Genomic DNA, 21,157 nt, shown 5'->3' on the forward strand with positions numbered 1-21,157 from the left:
AAGTACATGCCGAATTGTTATTGATAAACATTCTAAAAACTTGTTAGAAATGTCTGAAAGTCGTTACCCTAAAAAGGGAAAGATTCTTATGTTAGGCGAAGGTGACTTCTCGTTCACCACGTCGCTACTCAGATTCGTTGATGATCCATCCTGCGTTGTTGCCACATGTATAGAGACGAAAGATACGATTACAAAGAAACATAGAAATGCTGCTAGCAATATCATTGATCTACGAAGTAAAGGTATGTCATAGTTTTATGCAAATCAGTATGTTAATTATTATAAGACATGTGACTATCCTCATTTATGCATGGATGAGAATTTTCCACAGAATTCCGTGGATTTCTACGACCCAGGGGTCGATTTTCTGAAACATCTAAATCCGAGGAGAAAATTTTAGGGGGGGGGGTAAGAATACAAATCTTGTTTATTCACTGGAAGTAAACACACTGTCGGGTCATTGTTGTCGGCTGCAAGAAGTCTGTATTAGTGTATGGTCGAAGGGAGACAACTCGTGGTGTCTCCAACAGTGTTCTCCCCAGGCTCAGAGGCAAGCATGGCGGTCTAATTTGCATACTAATTTGCATGCTAATTTGCATATTTTTCAGGATTCACTCTCACAAAAACAAACATACAAGACAGTATTAAAATGTATGAGAGACTTTATTTAAATTACATAATACTTTACATAATATACCATAATTTGACAAGATCGTCATTTAATGTGAACTGTTCCATAAAACTTAGTCTAAACTAATCCTTCTGACTTTGTTGTGCTCCAAACATTGGCTGCCTTACTGTAGTTAAACTCGTCATAGACGTGCTTTGAGCATTAACTGCACAACATTCCTAGTGGGAAAAAATAATAAAAAAAAAAAATGAGGATTGAGGTTCAAATAAATGTAAACATAACGATTGAATTGTGCCACGATCGGGAACCCAGTGCCGTATGAATAGCATTTCGTCTGCAAAACATGATGTTTACATGTTGGTTTTGTCAGGTCAACGACAAGGAGACTCGGGAATTTCGAGGAAAAAAAACATGAGGTCACTATTCAATTAAAATTAAAACGTAACGATAGAATTATGTATACAAATCGGGATTCCATCGATCATAGCGCGTGATGATAGCAGCTGTCGTTCGCAAGACGTTGACAGGCCGCCATCTTTGAAATACCTACACAGGTCAACATGTGACCGGAAGATTACAAAATTCGATTTTTTTTTTGCTTGGACAAATTATAACATACGCGTACCCATTAATCTATGAAGATATCCATAAATAATCTAAAAAAAGTTGACAGTAACGAGTGATGTTTTTTTTTAATGTCGTGTCTATACCAGCCTCGTGTCTAAGATGTTGATTGAAATCGGTGTAGGCCTACCATGTTCGGTGTTCTTACGATCGGCAAAACATACACACACTGGCATTTTATTTCTAAAATTACGAAATCTTACCTGAACAATTGACCTTAACCAGGGAAATGTCTTTATCCACGATTCATCAAAACCAGCCTCGCGCCGTTTCCGTGTTTCTACACGCTTCCGTTTCTGTGCTGTGCTAGCGGTGATTGTACGTTTTAGCCGGGCGGCATCACCTATTTTTCCTTTACATGTTTAGTCGTATAGATCTCGGTGTTTGCAACTTGAGTGACAATTTGTTCCCCATTGACAGCGTCTGTACTTCACACGTGTTTAACAATGGGACTGTTTAATTCGTCTCGGCAAGTTCAAACCGCCGTGGCGTAGACGGTGATAATTTATGCAGTGCTACGTGTGAGCGGGTCAAAAGGATGTAAACAATGCATCCTATTAGCATGGCGGTGAAGTTGTAAGCATGGCGGTCCGAGCCCAAGCGTGGCGGCCGGGTCGCCAAGCATGGCGGTACTGCCATGCTTTGTTCTATGTGGGGAGAACACTGCTCCAATGCAGCATGTTCGCGACTAATTTCAGTGCAATCGTAAAATCCAAAGTGGTTTTCAAGTGTTCTAAGTAATATGTAACGATTAACATGATTGGCTGGGTTTGCTCTGAGTGAGCTGCCCTGTCGCCCAGCGGAACCAATGGCTTGGACGTAGACTCGGAAGTCGTTAACAATGTCAGCCTGGTCCCCGGCTACTTTACTTTCAACTGAAAATTAAAATTCTCATCTCTGTTATAAGAGCTACAAGATCAAAAAAATGAATAAACTGAATTTTTAAAACTTTTCCCTCATTATCAGGTGTCACGGTTCTGTATGCCATAGATGCAACACGATTGGTGAAATATCACACACTCAAAGATCAACAGTTTTCCTATATTATATTCAACTTTCCGCATGTTGGCGGTAAAGCCAGTATTGGGCAGAACAGGAAGTTGCTGAAGCAGTTATTCTGTAGGTAAGGCCAACTTATATTCGTATTTCTGGTTACCATTCATGCATCAGTGAAAAACATGCATTTACAACTTTTTTGGCTCATCTGGCCTTAAGCCCTGATGAGCCTATGCCATGGCGAGGCGACTGTCGTCCAGAAATTACAAAATCCATGAATAAGGATGCCATTCACTGATTCTAGGTTAGCTATTTGTGATATATCTGTATGTTTTTAAGAGAATAAAGTTCATTAAGGCAGTCAATGGGTGCATTCTTTCTTTCTTGATACATTGATTTAAAACCTTCTCCATACGTTTTCTAATGGAATTACCCAGAATGCTTAGCGCAATCAGCAGCGCTCTACTTGTGCACATGCGCAGTTAATATTTCTCCCACAATGCACTCGTTAGCACGAAATTTAAAATGGTGGATCGTTGCAGTCGCACATGTGGATCTTCTTGGCTATCCCCACAAAATTGGTGCCGAGAAACCAGGATTCTGCGAGTCGATTGATTCATCTACCAGTCAACTTCCAGGGAAGATCCACGATTCATCCCAACTTTCAAGTTAATCATCGTTATGCCAAGAGCAATGCAACTAATTCAACGGAGGAACAAAGCAAGGGCACAACTACAAGCCGTCCTCACACCGATTGAAGAGCTAATCACGCAGTACCCCGATGCCAATGACAAAAACGCTGCGTACCGGGAAATACTCGCACGGAAATTAGCTGTCAACAACCGGCTATCAGCGTTAGTCAACCCGGACGGGACCAACAAGTCATCGATCATTACGATGAAGACCACGTCGAATTTACTGAGTCATATGAAGTCGAAATACTCGCCCGCTTCGCTCGACTTTCGATGTTTGTCGAAGAATCCCAGACTATTCAATTTCAACAACCAGTCATCCAACAAGCACCCCTCGATCACAACATGGCCGCCCTACAACCGAATCAACAAACCCACTACAAGTCAGTTCGTCTTTCGCATTTAGAAATACCCACTTTTCACGGCGATCTACTCACTTGGGCTGAATTCATTGATAATTTCAAAGCCGCTGTCCACAACGACCCTCATATATCCGATATCCAAAATTTCACGTACCTCCCAACGACCACCGGATTACAATGCAACAAGTTTACGGGAATTTCATGACGCATTAGAAACAACAGTACGAGCTTTGAAATCCCGATGTTGTTGTCAAAACTACCGCTTAATTTTCAACAACATTAGCCACGCTAAGTAAATGCATGCTTCAAGAAATACGTGTTCTCAACGTCGGACATGAAAACAATATTCTCAACCCGGACAAGTACCCCTCATCAGTCGCCGCTTCAACATGGGGACGCAGGCCATTCAAAACAGCCGCCATGAAATATCCGCGTTTCACGGTTCAACTCAACACAGCCCTTCAAACCCACCAGCGACGACCGCCAACCATGGATCAAATTCACCGCCTCCCACAACTCAACACTTACAGTAAATCTGCAACTCGATTTATTCCGTTACCCTGCAGCTACTGTAAAAAACGGCATTCGTCGAACGATTGCCAAACCGTAAATACACGCGAATCCAGCTCCCTGAAAAAACAACTCAGCATGGCAGCATGTGTACTTCCTATGACTTTTGTCCTCAGTATCCATCATGCAGTGTGACAAAATAATTATTTTATTAGCAGTCAGTAGATTCTACTTTTTGAAAACTCAACTGACTGAAAATACTCAACCTAAATTTTAGAATGTTGAAATTATAAAAACTCATTTCTCATAAAGATTACTGGTAGGATGTAATTTACAGTTGATTAAAACAAAAACATTAGATTGAAAGTTTGATTTACACCAAAATGTGTTTTTTTTGGTCAAAAATGTAATTTTTGATTTCTTCAAAACCGGTAGCCCGAATGCTTTGTGACTTAGATTTTTGTCTGATTTATTCATTTTATGTTATTTTACGAATTTTTCTTGAAACACAATCACTTTGTTTGTATACCTTGCATAGATTTTGTTAGATTTGTTCATTTAGCTCTATTTACATTTATCCACTGTAAGAGTCATTCAATAACCTTTTCAATAATCATGATAGCATTACCAAGCTCTATGAGCTATTGTGACTGTCAGGTCGCTTGTTTTAATAAGGGTTCATTTGATTTGACAACCTTTATTTCATCTACTTTCTCCCTAAATGGTCAAAGTTACTGGGCACAACCTATATTCACACTTTACCTTAGAAGGTCTTCTTACTACACTTTAACTCGTACAGATGCTAACTACACATAATGATGACTCCATCTATGCAGCACCATTGTTTTTTCCTATGACAATATGTCAATTCAAGACTAACAGGAAAATAAAAAAACAAAAGAACCTAAAAGTTTCTACTCTCATATCCAAATTCCGGATGAGCATCTACGTCATTGACGTTCTGGTTTTTAATTATAATTTTTTTTCAAAATTTCTGAATAATAAAAGTAAACCATAAACTGACTGCCAATTTCAGAATCAGAATGACAATAAAAAGCTGTGAATACAAATTTTTAAAAAAATATGACAAAAATTTGTTCAGCCTGAAACATACATTTTGAAGCCAGCCAGAAAAACATTACAACATTATAAAACAAATGTAGATATGTAACTTTTTTATGCAAATTTTTCTCCCACTTAAATTTGAATAAATTTGGAATTTTCAATCTTAATTTTGGACCAAACTGATAAAATGTGACATTGTTTCCAGTTTTTGATAAAAAAATTTGAAATTTTCGCAACATTTCTGTTTTGTGGATGGTGCCTCAAGTTGGCTTGGTGCTCAAAGAGTTGAAAAGATAAACCAGAATACCAATGAATACTGTAGAATACTTTATTTTCGCCTGGAATTTATTTTCGCTATTTTCGCTGAAAGGATGAATCCGTGAAAATAAAATCCAGCGAATATACTTTTTTTCTTATATTTCACATTCAACTTAACAAAGATCAGTGAAAATAAATTCCATACAAAATGCCTTATCAGCGAAAATTAATTCCAGCTAAAATAAAGTATTTCACAGTATTTGAAAACTAATTGCACATGTTTCACTTTCACAGTTGCGTAGACGTTCTCCATGATGACGGTGAAGTACACATTACATTGTGCAAAGGTCAAGGCGGGACTCCAGCTGACAAACCGGCAAGACATTGGCCGAACAGTTGGCAAGTGGTTGCCATGGCAGCATATGCTGATCTCATCCTTACCAAAGCTATACCATTTGACATCAGTGATTACCCAGAATACAGCAGTACAGGTTTTAGGTATGTTTAGAATCGTGTGATGACGTCAGAATTTGACAGGCAGGATCGTGCATATTGAAATGTTTACATGAAGATAGCGGTCAGTTTTCAGAAATCTGGTAAAAGCAGTTGCGCATCTACATTGAAGCTTAAAATCCAAATAATTGTCAAAATTATATGTCAAGTTTAGTCATAGATACAGCACTGTTAAAGTGCGGTGGTCGTCGCGCAGCGCGTGTTCGAATTTCATGTAAACAAACAATGTATTTTACATGCATTGTATACGTCGCTATGAGTCCCATAATATCGAACAGGATGCGGCACGACGACTGCCCTGCTTTAAAATAAACTGATCACGAAAACTGCTATCAAATTTCACACAATTCATTTGTCATTTCTAAAATCTTTAAATTATTCATCCACTCACTGGGTTTAAATCTGAGATGTTTGTTATTGTACTCTAGTTAAATTACACTTACGTAAATTGAACATATGGGTCCATTGAACAAACACAATACTGTGGAATACTTTATTTTCGCTTGGAATTAATTTTCGCTGAGGAAATGATTCTGTGAAAATAAAATCCAGTGAATATAGCTTTTTTCCTATATTTTACATTCAACTCATCAAAAATCAGTGAAAACAAATTCCATACAAAACACCAAAAAAGTCTATTCAGCGAAAATTAAATCAAGCTAAAATAAATTATTTTACAATATAGTATACTAAATAAAGTGAATGGAAACCTCAGGCTTAAAATGATTCAATGTGATTCAGAAAAATCAAGCAAGACTAGTCCTCAGTTGTAATTTGAATATGGTCAAGACCATTCAAACAATCAACTTAACATGCTAAGTGCATGTATGTATGTCAAAGAACAAAGTGTATACATAAAGCGGAGGTGTCGTCACCGATGCACATGAGGGAATTGAGTCCTAATCGACGAAAACAACGCATGCTAAAATGCAAAGGCTCATGGGTAGATGCATACTATGGTCGTCTGTCATATATGAAAGGGTGACTCCCTTACTTTCCTTACTGTTTTTACCATCCTACACTTCCTGTGACAGTGTTTTAAGTATTAAGAATGTCAGCCGAAGTTAGAACAAACATCGCTCTGAATGTTGGAATGGATATTTTAAGTTTATTAAAGTATCCTTCAAAGGTGGAGGTATCAGAACCAGCATCAACTGTCGTTAAGCCGGCTTAAAAATATGTTTTAAATTTATCTGAGGTTTGAAGAATGTCAGCTGAAGTTGGAACAAACATCGCTCAGAATGTTGCAATGAATATTTTAAGTTTGAGAACCAGCGTGAACTGTAGTTAAGCCGGCTTAAAAATATGTTTTAAATTTATCTGAGGTTTGAACTCCCTTGTAACCAAAACGTTGCCCATCATTGCCTATTATCAAGTGGCTACAATATCTCGACTTATGTAGACAATTCTGGTGTAACGTGCAAGATATGAAATCCCTAATTTTAATTAACAGATGCAACGTTTTTCCAATAAGAACACAATCACTGTATTGTCTTAGTGCATGCTTTCAGTGACATCTTCATGAACGAGGTTAAGTAAAAAGTGACAGTGCTGGGTTGGTTGGTTTCCATGACAATCTTTTTGTTTAACACATATGAAGTTGTTTTCTAACTACAAGGGGTCAGTGGCCCACATTTGTAAAAATTAGCTTAATAAATCAGATAGAATGGTTGTGTTCTCCACTTGATGTGCATTCTTAGTAGCATCATGTCTACAGTTGCAGATTAGCCAATCTGGTCAAGCCGCCATAATACGAGTCTGTAGTCTGTATTCCGTTCAACTGCGAGATCTTGCGAGTTGCATGAAAGACGCGTGTAGAACGTCGGTCGCAAAAAACGAACGATTTGATTTTGAACTCAAATTTTTTTATTTTGTAGCTCACATCGACCGGCTGATCTTCGACAGAGGAATTTCACCCATAATACTTTCGTGTTTGTCGAATTCCACACGATGTTTGACGCCACTATGACCTTTCTTTGTCCTGTTTTTACGATTGATTTCACACATAGCGCGTGATTCTCGTAGTGAATGGAAAATGGTCTATTCGGTATAACATTGATGTGTTTTGTATTACAGGAGTCAAGATAAATCATTCTTCACGACAAACAGTCTGGTTCATGTATTTTTGAAAAGACTAGCTATACCTACAGAACCAGTACAAAGGGAATTTATACAAGCAGTTATCAACGGTCTGAATATGGAGTTTAACTGCCCCCCATGCTTTGCTGAATACATTCACAGGTAGGCCTTCCAAGTTCTTGTAAACTGTTTAATTTTTCTGGCAAGGAATTATCACAATTTTATAAATTCATGGCATTCCCAAAATCAAAAATAATAGTGCCACAATCCTACTGGGAATGATTGATTTTTTGCTCAACTGACCATAGATCCACTGAGCCTATGGAATGGGTTTCTGTCCTGCATCTGTCGTCCGTCTTTCTGTATATCTATCTATCTGTCTGTGCATGACTTCTTCTCAAAAACCGCCAAACCGCTTGACTCGATTTTTGGTGTGTAGATGGTAATTATGCAAATTAGCCCCCCAAAACTCTAAAATTTCTTCTATGCTACTATGACACTAAGTGGTCTACAGTGCTGATATTGATAGTGCATGTGCCTTGGGTTGTCCTCTATTGGTTTTGTTAATTTGGTAAGGAAATTTTCAATTTCCTAATTTTGGCGAATAATTTAAAATAGTAATTTTTGGTTAAAAATGCTATTTTCGACTTCTTCTCTGAAACTGATGGTCCGATTGCACTCAAACTCGCGTGGTACATGTATATACCTTGGGTGGACCTCTATTAGATTTGTTCATTTCATGTCCATAACTTCAATTTTATATTTTCAGTGAATATTTTTTGTCATTTTTAGTCAAAAATGCTATTTTCGACTTCTTTTCCGAAACTGGTAGTCCGATTGTTCTCAAACCAGCATGGTATATACGTTGGGTGGACCTCTATCAGATTTGTTCATTTTGTGTTCTTCAATTCTCTATTTTTAGCAAATATTTTGTCATTTTTCATCAAAAATAGTACTTTTGACTTGTTCTTCAAAACCAGTAGTCCAAATTTTTTGATACTTTACAAATACAAATACTTTACAAATTTTTTGGTACACATGTAGCTTGGATGACACTTCACCCAGTCACTAAAAGTGGCCAAATTCATCAAAAATTTCAGAAATTCATGATTTTTTTTATTACCTTCTCCTCAATGCACTATAGTTGTCGGAAAATGGACAAAACTTGGGAAGATTGTACAGTGATGCCATATTGAAATTATATGCTCACAGGGAGATAATGTTTCCCATTTGTTCTGTCAACTGTTTCTCATTCTCACATAGCACATGGGAGTTCTAAGTTTTCTTTGATTGGTCTATTGTGATTGTAATGAAAACATAACCACTCAACATATTTAAATGTTCATAGACATGATTGATTATGGTGGAAAATTATGCAAATTGCCTAATTTACATACCAATATTTAGGCTATTTTGGTTATATCTTGAGAACCATTTAATATGTTTTAATACAACTTGGTGCATAGATGTGTTGGGGCAGTTTCCAGATATATTTAGTTTTTGGTGGAAATTTATGCAAATTATTTAATTTGCATATCAGCTAGTGATATTTCAAGAACCATTCAACATATTTCAACAAAACTTGGTATATACATGTATTACGAATTCAGATAATTGCAAATATCATGTTATGTTATTCTCTCAACATGCTGGAGTTCTTTTTATTGAATATTTCTGTTATTTTTGTAAAAGATTCCACTTTTAGCATTATGTTTTATTGTCTCACTCACTGCCTTTTGGGGTATTTGTCATATACAGCACTAATCTTTTGTACAATAGCCATTGAGCAACAGGCCATTGGTCTATTTTTTTCTGCATTTGTGGAGATAAATATCCTGAAATTCACTGACAGTGAAATTTCACCAGATAAAGTGTCATGATTTGCATTAAAAATTTCGTAACAACCACTTTGAATTTATAAATATTTAGGCTTAGTGCCTTTCAGAGTAACAAAATTAGCTAAACACGTTTCATGGTGTTTTTTAAATAAATAAATGAATCAATGAATAAGTGTGTATTATTTTCTTTCTATATAGGAATCTTTTCAAGCAAGAAATGCATCCTATAGTTCTGGTGAGGGATGCCATGATGAATCACGTGAGGGAGAAGTATGGTGATGATATCAACGTCATAGATCCTAGTCTGGCAGATATTATTGTACAAGATAACGGTGAACGTAATGCGTTTAGACTGCCTACTGCTAATCATTGCGATCCAGCAAGTGGTGAACTCGGTATGGTAAAGTCTGAAACTGATAACATTGCATCTCAGGATGTCTTGTGTGATGTTAAACTCTCAAAAGCTGGTACTGATAAAGAAGAAAACAACTATACTGAATTCGAGAGTCGAGCAAGAGATAATGGGGATAAAGATTTAGCAAACTGTCGTGAAAGCCAATTGTCTATTGAAGCAATACATGCACCTGGTTGTGATGATGCATCAGCGGCTGTTGATGATGCATCAGCGGCTGTTAATGATGCATCAGCGGCTGTTGATGATGCGTCGGCTTCTGTGAAAAATCTGACAGACGTTCAAGCTGCAGAGGCTACTCTCAATGAGTCTGAAACGGGAGCAGGTCGTGAAGGAATGGTTACTGTGAAATTACAGGAATCATTTGACAGATTGTCCATTTCCGTGAATAAAATGCCACATATTGGAGAAAAACAAGAAACTGAAATGTTGACATCCACCAAAGTTGCAGAAGATGCTTCAAATCAGCGGTCTGATTATATTTTAAGACCAACGCTTGACTGTTCTTATAACTTAATGCAGAGTTCAGAGTTGGGTCCTCACCCCAAAATATCTGTGTTGTGGGGTAGGACCTTTTCCCATTGTCTTATCAAACCTGAAAAATTCCCAATTCGTCATGAACTTGTGAGCGTTTTCCCGAAACAGTATGTCATTACCGATGCTCTACCAAACTTGGAACTATTACGTTCTTTGCTGCCTGAGAAGAATTTTGAAATTGAGTTACGTCAGATTTCAAACGAAGGGCAACGCACTTCAGGTGTTCCCGAGTCATGGCTGCTTATTGAGGATAATGCTGTCAGCAGAAATTCTCACATCATTGTAGTTAGGTCAAAGAACACAGAGATGAAACACACCGTTGGATATGCAAGAACACTTGACAATGCTACGATGTTTAGTTACAATTTAGATGTTCTCGCCATGTTAATTTTTGATGTTAGTGACGTACGTCTACTCTGGTCTGACGATCCCCGCTTATGGCAACAGTTCACTGCGCTCGTTGATTTTAAATGTGGAAATCAATTAAATTTACAGTCCATCCTTTATAATGATATAACCTTCAAATCTTTCAGTATCTACCCACCTGCTTACATCCATGATATCAGTATATGGGAGCGATCGAATGAAACGCGTCTTTCGGAATCCGAATTTTTCTCCCTCATGAGGGAGATAACGCATCACCAGATATTAAACGTTTATTTGAAGGATCAATACGTGCACCCAAAGACGGGAAGTAAGAGTCGCTGTTATCGCATGGTACATCAGTCACCCGATAAGGCACTGTCTAAGTGTAAAGCTACAGAGTTGCAGATTCAACTCAGAGCTGCTCTCCGGGATAGATTTGGAATATACGTTAGATAGGTTTAGATTCAATTTGGTGAAAGTCTGTCTATGTACCTAACCCTGCTACCATATTGGCTGTAATAGAAGCGTATACACTTATATAAATGACACAGACTATGTATGTCCAAAATCAGAGAAATTTCAATGATATAGGATGCAAATAATGATTTTACTGTGGACGCGTTGTTCGGTTTACGCCAACTAAAGTGTCTTGAATTTTGAAATTTCCTCTCACAAAATTAAGTGCTTTACAAAATAGCAAAGAAAGCGAGGTGCAGGTTTCAAACTGCACAAAACCTTATTCAATGGATGTTATTTTCCAAATGTTGATGGCCCGTCCCTCATCAGCTGGTGCACAAGTGATAACTATAAGGGGGGACCACCATCTTGAATACGGCATGAAACTAAATAAAGAGACAAGTTGTGAAACTCATTTTTCAGATTCATACAAATCAAGAAAAAATACCAATCTTTCATCTGTAAGGGTAATATTAAGCCACCCGCTCACAAAATACGACCGAATTTGCTGTTTCTGTGTTGACAAATCCCTTGCATACGAACACCCAATTACACAAAAAACATAGAACACTTTCCTGGGGTTTTTGAAACCAAAAACTGTCACTCCAACTCAGCAGCCAATCAGTGACGACGGACTTACAGTTAGACCTGGAAAATGCATTTCACAACTTTTCTCTTCGTTTCATGCCGTATTCAAGATGGCGGCCACCATATAGTAAATATCGCATTTATTTTATTATCACTTGTGCGTGCACCAACTGACAGTGATCTATCTGATTGGCTGTCCCCTGGACATCAGCACATTACTATGGATACTTTATGACCTCTCTCAAGATTTACTTGTAGATTTTTTAAACTCTCATGATAATAGACAACATCTAGCCTAACTGTTAACTAAACTAACCAGCGAATATTCTAGTAAATTTTTCAAGAAAAATGCAGAGATTTCATAACTATATATTTTTTATTTGGCATTCACAACCAATAGACTAAAAGAAAACCTGGCGTCAGTTAATTGAATGACAATTCTTAATTAAATTAGAAATGTTTTTGTATTTTTTCAAATAGTTTGTTCTTGATAACTTGTGTTTTCATACTATTTTCGTATTACTGTGTATTTTTAAAACCGCCCTCTAGAGTTAATGTATTACATCCTTTTGTTTTTTCAAACTCTTCAATTTGGAAAGGTAGTTCTTTTCTTGATAAGCGAGTTGTATGTACTAAGCTACTTGTTATGTGTTAAGAAATTAAACTTCAGCTTAAACATCTCATCTCTTTGTCAATTGTGTGTCTTATAGTTTGGACTCATTTGGAAATCACTCGAGGATATTCATTGGTATGTTGACCCATAAACAATGTTATGGAAAAACCCAGAGTGTGATCCAGAAAGTGCATAGATTACATGTTGCCACGTCTTCAGTTTTGGATCAACATTCAACACACAGGAAAATGCTAAAATGGAAATCCATTTTGGAAAGAATTCGGGGGGGGGGGGGGGAAATGTATTTGGGGCAATACTCAAATAGCTTGCTACTATTGTCATTTTGAACACTATAAAATTACTTGGGGGGGGGGGGGAACAAAACACTGCTGCAACAGTAAAAGTAAAAAAAAAAATATTTTTATTACCAACTTGTCTATTTGTTAATTGTAATTTTTCACCACCAGTTCCCTCTTTTGATCACAAATGCACAAAATAGTCCTGTTTATAGTCTGCACTTTTTTTCAGAAGATTGGAACAAAAAACACATTTTTGGAGTAAAAACTGAAAACCTTACTAAAACTGTGTCTGTTGGCTCAAAAATTAGAGTTCATTTCCAGAAATATTGAAAATACCGATAATTAGAAAAAAAGTGCAGACAAATTTGGGAGAATGTCTGGTGGTGAAAAGATTAAAAAGTACATGCAAGAAATTTTTTCAAATCTTGCAATATTCAGGTACTACCATTGCTCATGTTAACACTTCAAACGACCAATAGGTGATTTTCCGTACAATTGCGAGATCTCGCGAGATGCATGAAAGAACGTCTGCCGCAAAAATCGAACGATTTGATTTTGAACTAGAATTTCTTTATTTCGTAGCTCACATCGACCGGCCGATCTTCGACAGAGGAATATTGCTTCCGAATACCCTTACTTAATCGAAATTGCCTATCATCAAATGTGGACAGCACATTATTAAGCATGGAAATGTCCCCGAAATACTTTCGCGTTTGTCGAATTTCACGCGATGTTTGCCGCGATTACGACGCTATGACTTTGTTTGTCCTGTTTTTACGTTCGATTTCACGCATAATGCGCGATTCTCGCAGTGAACGGAAAATGGTCTATTGAAATTTACGCTCAATTGTTGCCTGCAATTAATATTACTTGCATTGTACCCAGGCATTAGTGAAATGTCACATTGATTATAGCCCTACATACATGAATATTGCAAATAATCTGTTTTATTTCCATTTAACATCAATCCTAGAAGGCATTATGGAAAAAACCACAGCTGTGCAATGCGTGTTAACATTTTGTGTTCACTATGTTCAATTCACTATAGACTCCGGTCAGTCAAAATGACTACATGTATTTTGAACTGTTGGCATTAATCTGCGATTCAGCTAATGACAGAGAGAGAAATCTAGATCAGGGGAAGCCCCATAACCCCAAGATTTTCCTTCATGTCACAAACCATTTGTCCTCTTAATCACTTTGGTTTTTCTCAGCGCCGAGTGGGTGCTAGGAATTTGTGATTTGTGATTTGATGACCATATGGCAGTCCTGAAGACGAATTTCATGAAAGTTGCCAACACTGTTGTATGATCTTTTTACTAATTTGACAAGAATTTGTCTCGTGAATCAAAGCAGTTTACAGTATTAAACACAGCGTGGTGCTAACTGATGTGCTCTATTAGACTGGCAAAGTCAGGACTTCTTTTTTGTTTTACAAAAAGAAATAATTAATTGTTTTTTAGTCCTTTTAGTGTGATCAGGAAAACTAACCTGACCGCTAAAGAAATCCCGACTGGACGCATCAGCGGGCATTTGACTGATATTAATATTCATGATGTCATTGATTATTCATGAGTGGGTGTGTGAAAGTAAACATGACCTTTTAAAGGTTGATTCGATTTGATCGCAGAGATGGATACTTTAACTTGTTTAAGTGTAACGGCGATACTTTCATCCATGTTTACTGAAAACAAGTCGATTTAAATGTCCAATGTATATAAGTAGTCTTTCAAAATCGCCAGGACCTCAGAAGTGAAAGGTCATGTACATTAACATAGATAAGAGATGACGTATACAGCTGCACTGTCAATGCTAGTCAACATCTTTTAATTAGCATAATCACCGTAGTGATTCCGCTCCGGTTTTCACTCCAACACAGGGGGTCGCCTGCAGATGCGTCCAGTCGGGATTTCTTTAGCAGTCACGCTAGTTTTCGCGATCACATTAAAAAGGCGAAATTGACAATCAATTATATTTTTTTCAAAAAAAAAGTCCCGACTTTGCCAGTCTAGTGCTCTATTAGTGTCAAATCGTACAAAGTCCTATTTATTCTGAATAATACAAACATGCTATATATAGTGGTGCTCATGTTAAAGATCTTGGCATGTGCCGAAATGTGTATGTGAACAGTTGAGACAGAGTCAGCACATGCTGAAAAAAAATCAGTCCCAATAGGAAGTCAGGATTGTAAACTGATTGCACAAGATTGGCTGTCTGAATGCTTGGCATGAACTGAAATCATTCCCTTGGTGGCAATCATGAAAGATTAAAAATATTCTGCATGTGCTAAGATCCCACAACATGAACATAATGTATGTAGCATGTATATAAAATATTAACAAAATTAATGTAAACAGACTTTTTTTATAAATGGAAATTTAAGGTGATGTAATTGTGCGATTACATGACAAAAAATAGTTCTTTAAAAACTGAAAACTGTACAATTGATTGGTTGTATACAACTATTTTAGATTTTATTAGTGCAATTTCAAAAATTTGTTTAGAAAATTGTGTGCTCTGCCCTCTATTCTGTGAAAAATCTGCAGAATACAGAGTCAATATGGCAGACAATAGTTTTTTTGCTTCAACATCGAAGGACGCACTTTTATTTTTAAAGGGCAAACAACATAATGCTCTCAGATGAAATAGCTTCACAAATTAATGCAATTAACAGTTTTTATACCACTTTTCATTCTCTAGATATTCAACTTTTCATATTAAGTATTAACCAGTGAAAGCAATGGTAAAAATCTCCAAGAACACTGTTTTGGGATAATTGTTGAGATTCTCCTGAACTGCGTAACAAGATTACCGCTGCATGTGCAACATGTATAAATTTGGTTTCTCTGGATTACTTCAAAGTTGAGTTTGTGCTGTTTTCTTGGCTTTAGCTATTTTCACCAGCTCTTCGGCCGGCGTTCCACAGCAGTTTGTGCAGACAGAGCCCATAGAAATAAATGGTACAGTGATGCGTGTCTAAGCAACACAGATAATATTTAGTAATTTTACAAATCATACTGTTAAAAAAAAATTTCGGGTTGACCTCTTGTTGTTTTGAATAACCTGGGATTACTTCGGTCTGAAAGTCATAATTTCCACTTACAAAACTGGTAAAGACAATTTTTTAAAAATAATTTTTATCTTATTTATAAAATGTTACTGTTTTATTTATAAATGTCTACTTAAACTAAACTTCATAATTATATCAAGAATAGATGACAAAAAAATCAAATTTTTTTTTTTACAAGAAAACTTTTATCAATTCATCTGAAATAGAATACTGCTAATAATGCAGTGAGGTCAATGAACCATTCAACTTCCTTGCATCCTTTTTTAATGAAAAGGTAAGAACTACGAAAAAACTAAATATATACGCAAAGCAAACTTGTATTTGTAGTAAATATGACCCAACTCTAGTCTTGCGTCATATAAGCTCTAAGAATCATTTTAGCGGGTGTACTATCCATCATTTTTGTTTTATACATATTTCCAAGCTACAATGTGCCGCAATACTTGTGTCAAAGTAAGTCATCGATTCCACCATCTTGTTTATTCTAGTTTGTAGCTAGTCCACTAAGTATTTATCACATCACGACATGAAACGTTTATGTTGAGAACTTCAAAATCCTGGAAAATGTTTAACATTGGGTGCTTAATTTAGGTATACACACAAGCATATGATCATTATTGTTGTGCAGCACACAAAGAATGAGCCTGAAGACACAAAGTCAGGTGGGTCAAATAATAAAGTCTTCTTATGTTAAAATGTTGTTTCATTTCCTAAACGCTTGTGTGTGTGTGTGTGTGTGTGTGTGTGTGTGTGTTGAGGCAAATACAAATTGGTAAATTAAATACTAGCAGTCTGTAAACTCCACTGTTTGAAATGAATAATGAGAAAGGAATACCACATCAATCAGTCGGGCCGTTTTCAAAATATTCACTAAAATGAGAAAATTGAAGATATTGAAACAAAAGGAATTAATTTGATGGAGGAATGAATCAAATCAATCTGAGTTACACCAAAGACGTCTACATGTATACATAAAATATTTAAGTAATTGGGCTAGTCATTTTCATGAAGTAAACAATTTTTATACTAAAAATGACAGAAAAATTCCTATATATAATACACAAAAAGAACAAATCTGACTGAGAACCATCTGAGGTACATTAGTAGCCAGTATGACACCCATACAGATGACAGTTTTTTATGAAGAAGTTGAAAATGCAAAGTTGACAATGATGGACAATTAGTAATATGAACAGCTCCATTCTGTTGACTTTGTTGACCACTTTTAAGCATTTATCATATTTTAGCTATTAGTTGAGTGTAGGATACATGGTACTGGTAACCGTGCCATCGTTTTGGGTATTTTAATTACCCTGGTATACTGGGCGATCTGGTACAGGAATACAAGCACCGTGTTCACACAAACTGAGCGGTCTGATACATGAATATAATCAGTGTGTTCACACAAACTGAGGGTCTACGTTTCTATCACCCAGTACATCCCTTGGGAGTGAAGAATATATACTACTGCTCGGTAGGCTGCTTGGTGTGGCAGCTCTGGGCTGTAAAATAAAAACATTTGAAAAATGAGTATCTATAAATGGAATGATAATTTTCAATTCCTTACTTGAAGGAAAAGTGTGTACGAAGTACATTTAGGTACAGCAGAAGTTGATGCAACTGCACAGTTATTGTGCCTACTTTGTAGTGCCATAATAATCTTATATGCCTTTCCGATCCAACTGCTTGGTGTGTGAAGCACAGGAGTGGGAAAGGTGGGGGATTATTAGAGTAATTTTCTAGCTATGAGTTTCATTTTGAAATGTGCCTGCTACATTCGAAATATCACATTAAGCATTCCTTATCTTTGATTCACATTTCTATAAAGGTAGTAAAGCAGATACTTTAGCAAAGTAAGACGCGCTGTAACTCATTTTTTAATACAATGACGATACAGTGATAGATGTATAATACTAACATGTAATATGAGGTTTATCTAAGTAAGGGGATTTCACAGCATTTGATTTATTTTTAAGATTTATTTATTTTTCCTGTAATTTAAAGACAACTCAAAAACATTCCAGACCTCAAGAAATCCAAAGACTTTCAAAGGATTTTGTCAACGCTATGGACCCTGTTGTTGCATAACACAAACCAGAAATTCACTCCTGTATTGTTTATTCATTGTTAATTTCAGTGCTAGATATTAGTGTGATTTTGATAAGTTAAAGACTAAGTATATGTTTTTGTAACCCAAGTGTTTCACTCATTTGTGTCTTTGTGCAGTTCAGTGTGTGTAATTTCTGCTTTTTTTTTTACATAACAGTACGTACCCTCGTCATCTCAGCTTGTTTTCTCCTCAATACAGCAGCATATTCTTCCTCATCACTCATCGGTTCCTGCATACTTTCTCCTTCATATCTGTCTTCAGGTACAGGGGGTAACGGACCTTGTCCTGGTGGGCCTGTAATTACAAAAGTATCAACTCTCAGATGATGTGAAGTACTGTAAAATCTGTATTAGAAACCGCGGCTTCTATTGAAATGGTACAATACAACAACGGGGATGCGGCTTCTATTAGAGCATCTACACATATGAGAAATCATGAATTTCTGTTTTTAATTTTTCAATAAGAATAGGTGCGACTTCTATTAAGGATGCGGCTTCTAATACAGATTTTACGGTACTAGCTAAAGCTTTTTATGGGGGTATTGAGACTACGATGTGAAGGATTCAATGGTTCGAAAATTGCGATGCAGTACAGTAAATGTACATGCAGTGTTTGAAATAACTGTTCGTCTGTACACCCATAAGTAACTTTCCAGTCAGCCTCGTAGAATTTAAAACTACATGTCTAGTGGTCAGCTTACACTTGTTCATGGTTTGCTTCAATAAAAATTTAAAAAAAAAACAACGAAATTTTAGCGAATATTGTTATTAGACAAGCAGCCTCTTGGCTGAGGTGCCCATATGTATAATATCAAAGCAATCAGACTTGCAGTTTTTAACAAAAAGTGAAAAATAATACTTTTTACCAAAAATGACAAATATTCATCAAAATTGGAGAACTGAAGATATCATCGCGAAATAACAAATCTGAGAGATGTTTACCTGAGGTACCTATGTGTATTGAGTCTACAAAGATGAGAAAAATCTCAAAGAGATCAATGGAAGCTAGAACAAGTCTGGTGTAAAGTGAATTTAACAGATTTAGGAATTTGCAGTCTGAGCATAGTTAAATTAATTTCAGTAAATTTCTTGAATATTGTCTAAAAGACCCATATTTTATACTTGTATCCTTGCAGTGTTGGGTGAGTGGGAGAAAAATTACTACATGGATTAGCTAACAAACAGACAGTATTAAAACAAGTTTTGAGTTCTGTCGTTACCATAGTAACTTGGTGCTCTGGTGTATAAACGTCACCATAGATGATGCTTTAATTCGTACTTGTGTCAAATTTAAACTAATTTTAGACGTTGTATTAGTGTTGGTGTTTGTAATGTATTTAATATGAGACTTTTTTGGCCTGAAATAAAAGGATTAATGATTAATAGGGGGGGGGGGGCTGCATAAAGGTTTGCATGAGCTAGAAATCCACTTCCGTGTTCTTGCACGGAAACAGACTGACGGTGCTATAACTTGGAACTCATCTATTTCAAGTGAAACAACACCACTAAATTCAACATACAAACTCTTTGCAATTGTATAGAGAACTTTTGACGAGGCACCAATATGGCCGCCAATAAAATGTATCAAGGCAATAACAAATTGAACATATAGAAATTTTTTATGAGAATTATTTGAATATCGTTTGTGTTCCCCTGCACAGACAAGCTTTAACTAAACTTCGGTGCTCTAATTAGAAGTTACACATTGAGACCGGTAGATATTATGGAACTATAGTGGAAAATAGATCCTGCCAAATATGTACAGATGCTGTTGAAGATGAGACTCATTTTCTGGTAGTTTGTCCAGCATATAACCATATTCGAAAACCACTTTTTGATCGAATTAACTGCATTGAACCACAATTTGAACTCCTTTCACCTATCAGTAAACTTATATTTATTTTTACTCAGGATAACCATGATATCATCCAAATTCTTGCAAGACTTGTATACACAGCTTTTCAGATTAGATATAATTTGTTAGTATGAGTTAGGTATAATATTTTATTTTATTGAGGCGATTAAAGTCACGCTTGTAACTTTTTTTTTTATATGCATTGTAACCTGTTTCCCCAGGTTAGTGGGGTATATTTCTTTAGAGAAATGGAAATAAAATAATAATTTAAAAAGATAATTAGAATACAAAGTAACATACCATAATCTTCCCAGCTGTCAAATGATGGTGGACCTACACGGGGATGGTACCCTTCATTATAGAACCCGCTCTCGTTCTCTGGACCACGTGGCATGTATCCCCTAGAGTCAGGGTCATATTCACCTTCGTAAGACTCAATGTCATCATAGTTACCATAGCGATCTGCTATAGTTGGTGACTCAGCATAGTTGTTGGATGGACTGCGAGGAATTATGAATAAAGTTAGTATTATATCAGAGTTTTCCTAAATTTGTTATCTGAAATGGTATTTCTCAATCGATTTGTGATTAGTAAAATATGCAAGACTGTAAATGTACAAATGAATTTTAAAAAGTTGCAGCATTTCCAATAGTTTGCAATGTTACGATCACATACAATTTTTTGAATTTCATTCGCAATAAAAATAACCAACCACTTACATGAATATTTCATTAAAAATATCAGCATAATGTAAAAATATCATGAAAAAATACACTTTTTGACCCCTCTAAAAATTCGATTGTCTAATAGGTGATTTTCCGAACAATTGCGAGATCTCGCGAGATGCATGAAAGACGCGCGTCGAACGTCTGCCGCAAAAATCAAACGATTTGATTTTGAACTAGAATTTCTTTATTTCGCAGCTTACATTGACCGGCCGATCTTCGACAGAGGAATATTGCTTCCGAATACCCTCACTTAATCGAAATTGGCTATCATCAAATGTGTACAGCACATTATTAAGCATGGAAATGTCCCCGAAATACTTTCGCGTTTGTCGAATCCCACGCGATGTTTGACGCCACTACGACGCTATGACCTTTGTTTGTCCTGTTTTTACGTTCGATTTCACGCATAACGCGTGATTCTCGCAGTGAACGGAAAATGGTCTATTATTTGGCAGATTTTCACAACTCTGTGCATTGTACTCACGTTTTATAAAGCTCAATATTCTCTCTGTGTTGTTGTTGTTCTTGACCTAGAAGTTCAAAAGTTGAAAGTTTT

General features: G+C 36.4%; 2 protein-coding genes across 2 annotated transcripts in view; one reads left to right on the forward strand and one right to left on the reverse strand.

The window, feature by feature from the left end:
• The first annotated feature begins 49 nt into the window (after positions 1–49).
• LOC102807695 (ferredoxin-fold anticodon-binding domain-containing protein 1-like) lies at positions 50–12,610 on the forward strand. The gene is made up of 5 exons (XM_085499197.1): positions 50–242; positions 2,222–2,378; positions 5,433–5,636; positions 7,728–7,892; positions 9,767–12,610. The coding sequence occupies exons 1-5, from the start codon at positions 50–52 to the stop codon at positions 11,337–11,339; spliced, it is 2,292 nt and encodes a 763-aa protein (XP_085355323.1). The 3' UTR covers positions 11,340–12,610.
• Positions 12,611–12,944: 334 nt separating this feature from the next.
• The window catches only part of LOC102807574 (nephrin-like), a 50,886-nt gene continuing 42,673 nt past the window's right edge, over positions 12,945–21,157 (reverse strand). Inside the window, exons 17-20 of the mRNA XM_085498778.1 lie at positions 21,086–21,131; positions 20,174–20,373; positions 18,183–18,313; positions 12,945–17,411 (exon numbers count right to left, since the gene is read on the reverse strand). Of these exons, the coding sequence (XP_085354904.1) occupies positions 17,310–17,411; positions 18,183–18,313; positions 20,174–20,373; positions 21,086–21,131 (479 nt within the window). The 3' untranslated portion in view covers positions 12,945–17,309. The remainder of the gene's footprint in view (positions 17,412–18,182; positions 18,314–20,173; positions 20,374–21,085; positions 21,132–21,157) is intronic.

The sequence above is a fragment of the Saccoglossus kowalevskii genome, chromosome 5 (genome assembly GCF_978046115.1).
Source record: "Saccoglossus kowalevskii chromosome 5, keSacKowa6.1, whole genome shotgun sequence".
Taxonomy (NCBI): domain Eukaryota; kingdom Metazoa; phylum Hemichordata; class Enteropneusta; family Harrimaniidae; genus Saccoglossus; species Saccoglossus kowalevskii.

Coding starts and splice junctions, on each gene's coding strand:
- LOC102807695 (XM_085499197.1), top strand. CDS start 50: ATGTCTGAAAGTCGTTACCCTAAAAAGGGAAAGATTCTTATGTTAGGC. Junction 5,637..7,727: donor TACAGCAGTACAGGTTTTAG/GTATGTTTAGAA, acceptor TTTGTATTACAG/GAGTCAAGATAAATCATTCT. Junction 7,893..9,766: donor TTTGCTGAATACATTCACAG/GTAGGCCTTCCA, acceptor CTTTCTATATAG/GAATCTTTTCAAGCAAGAAA.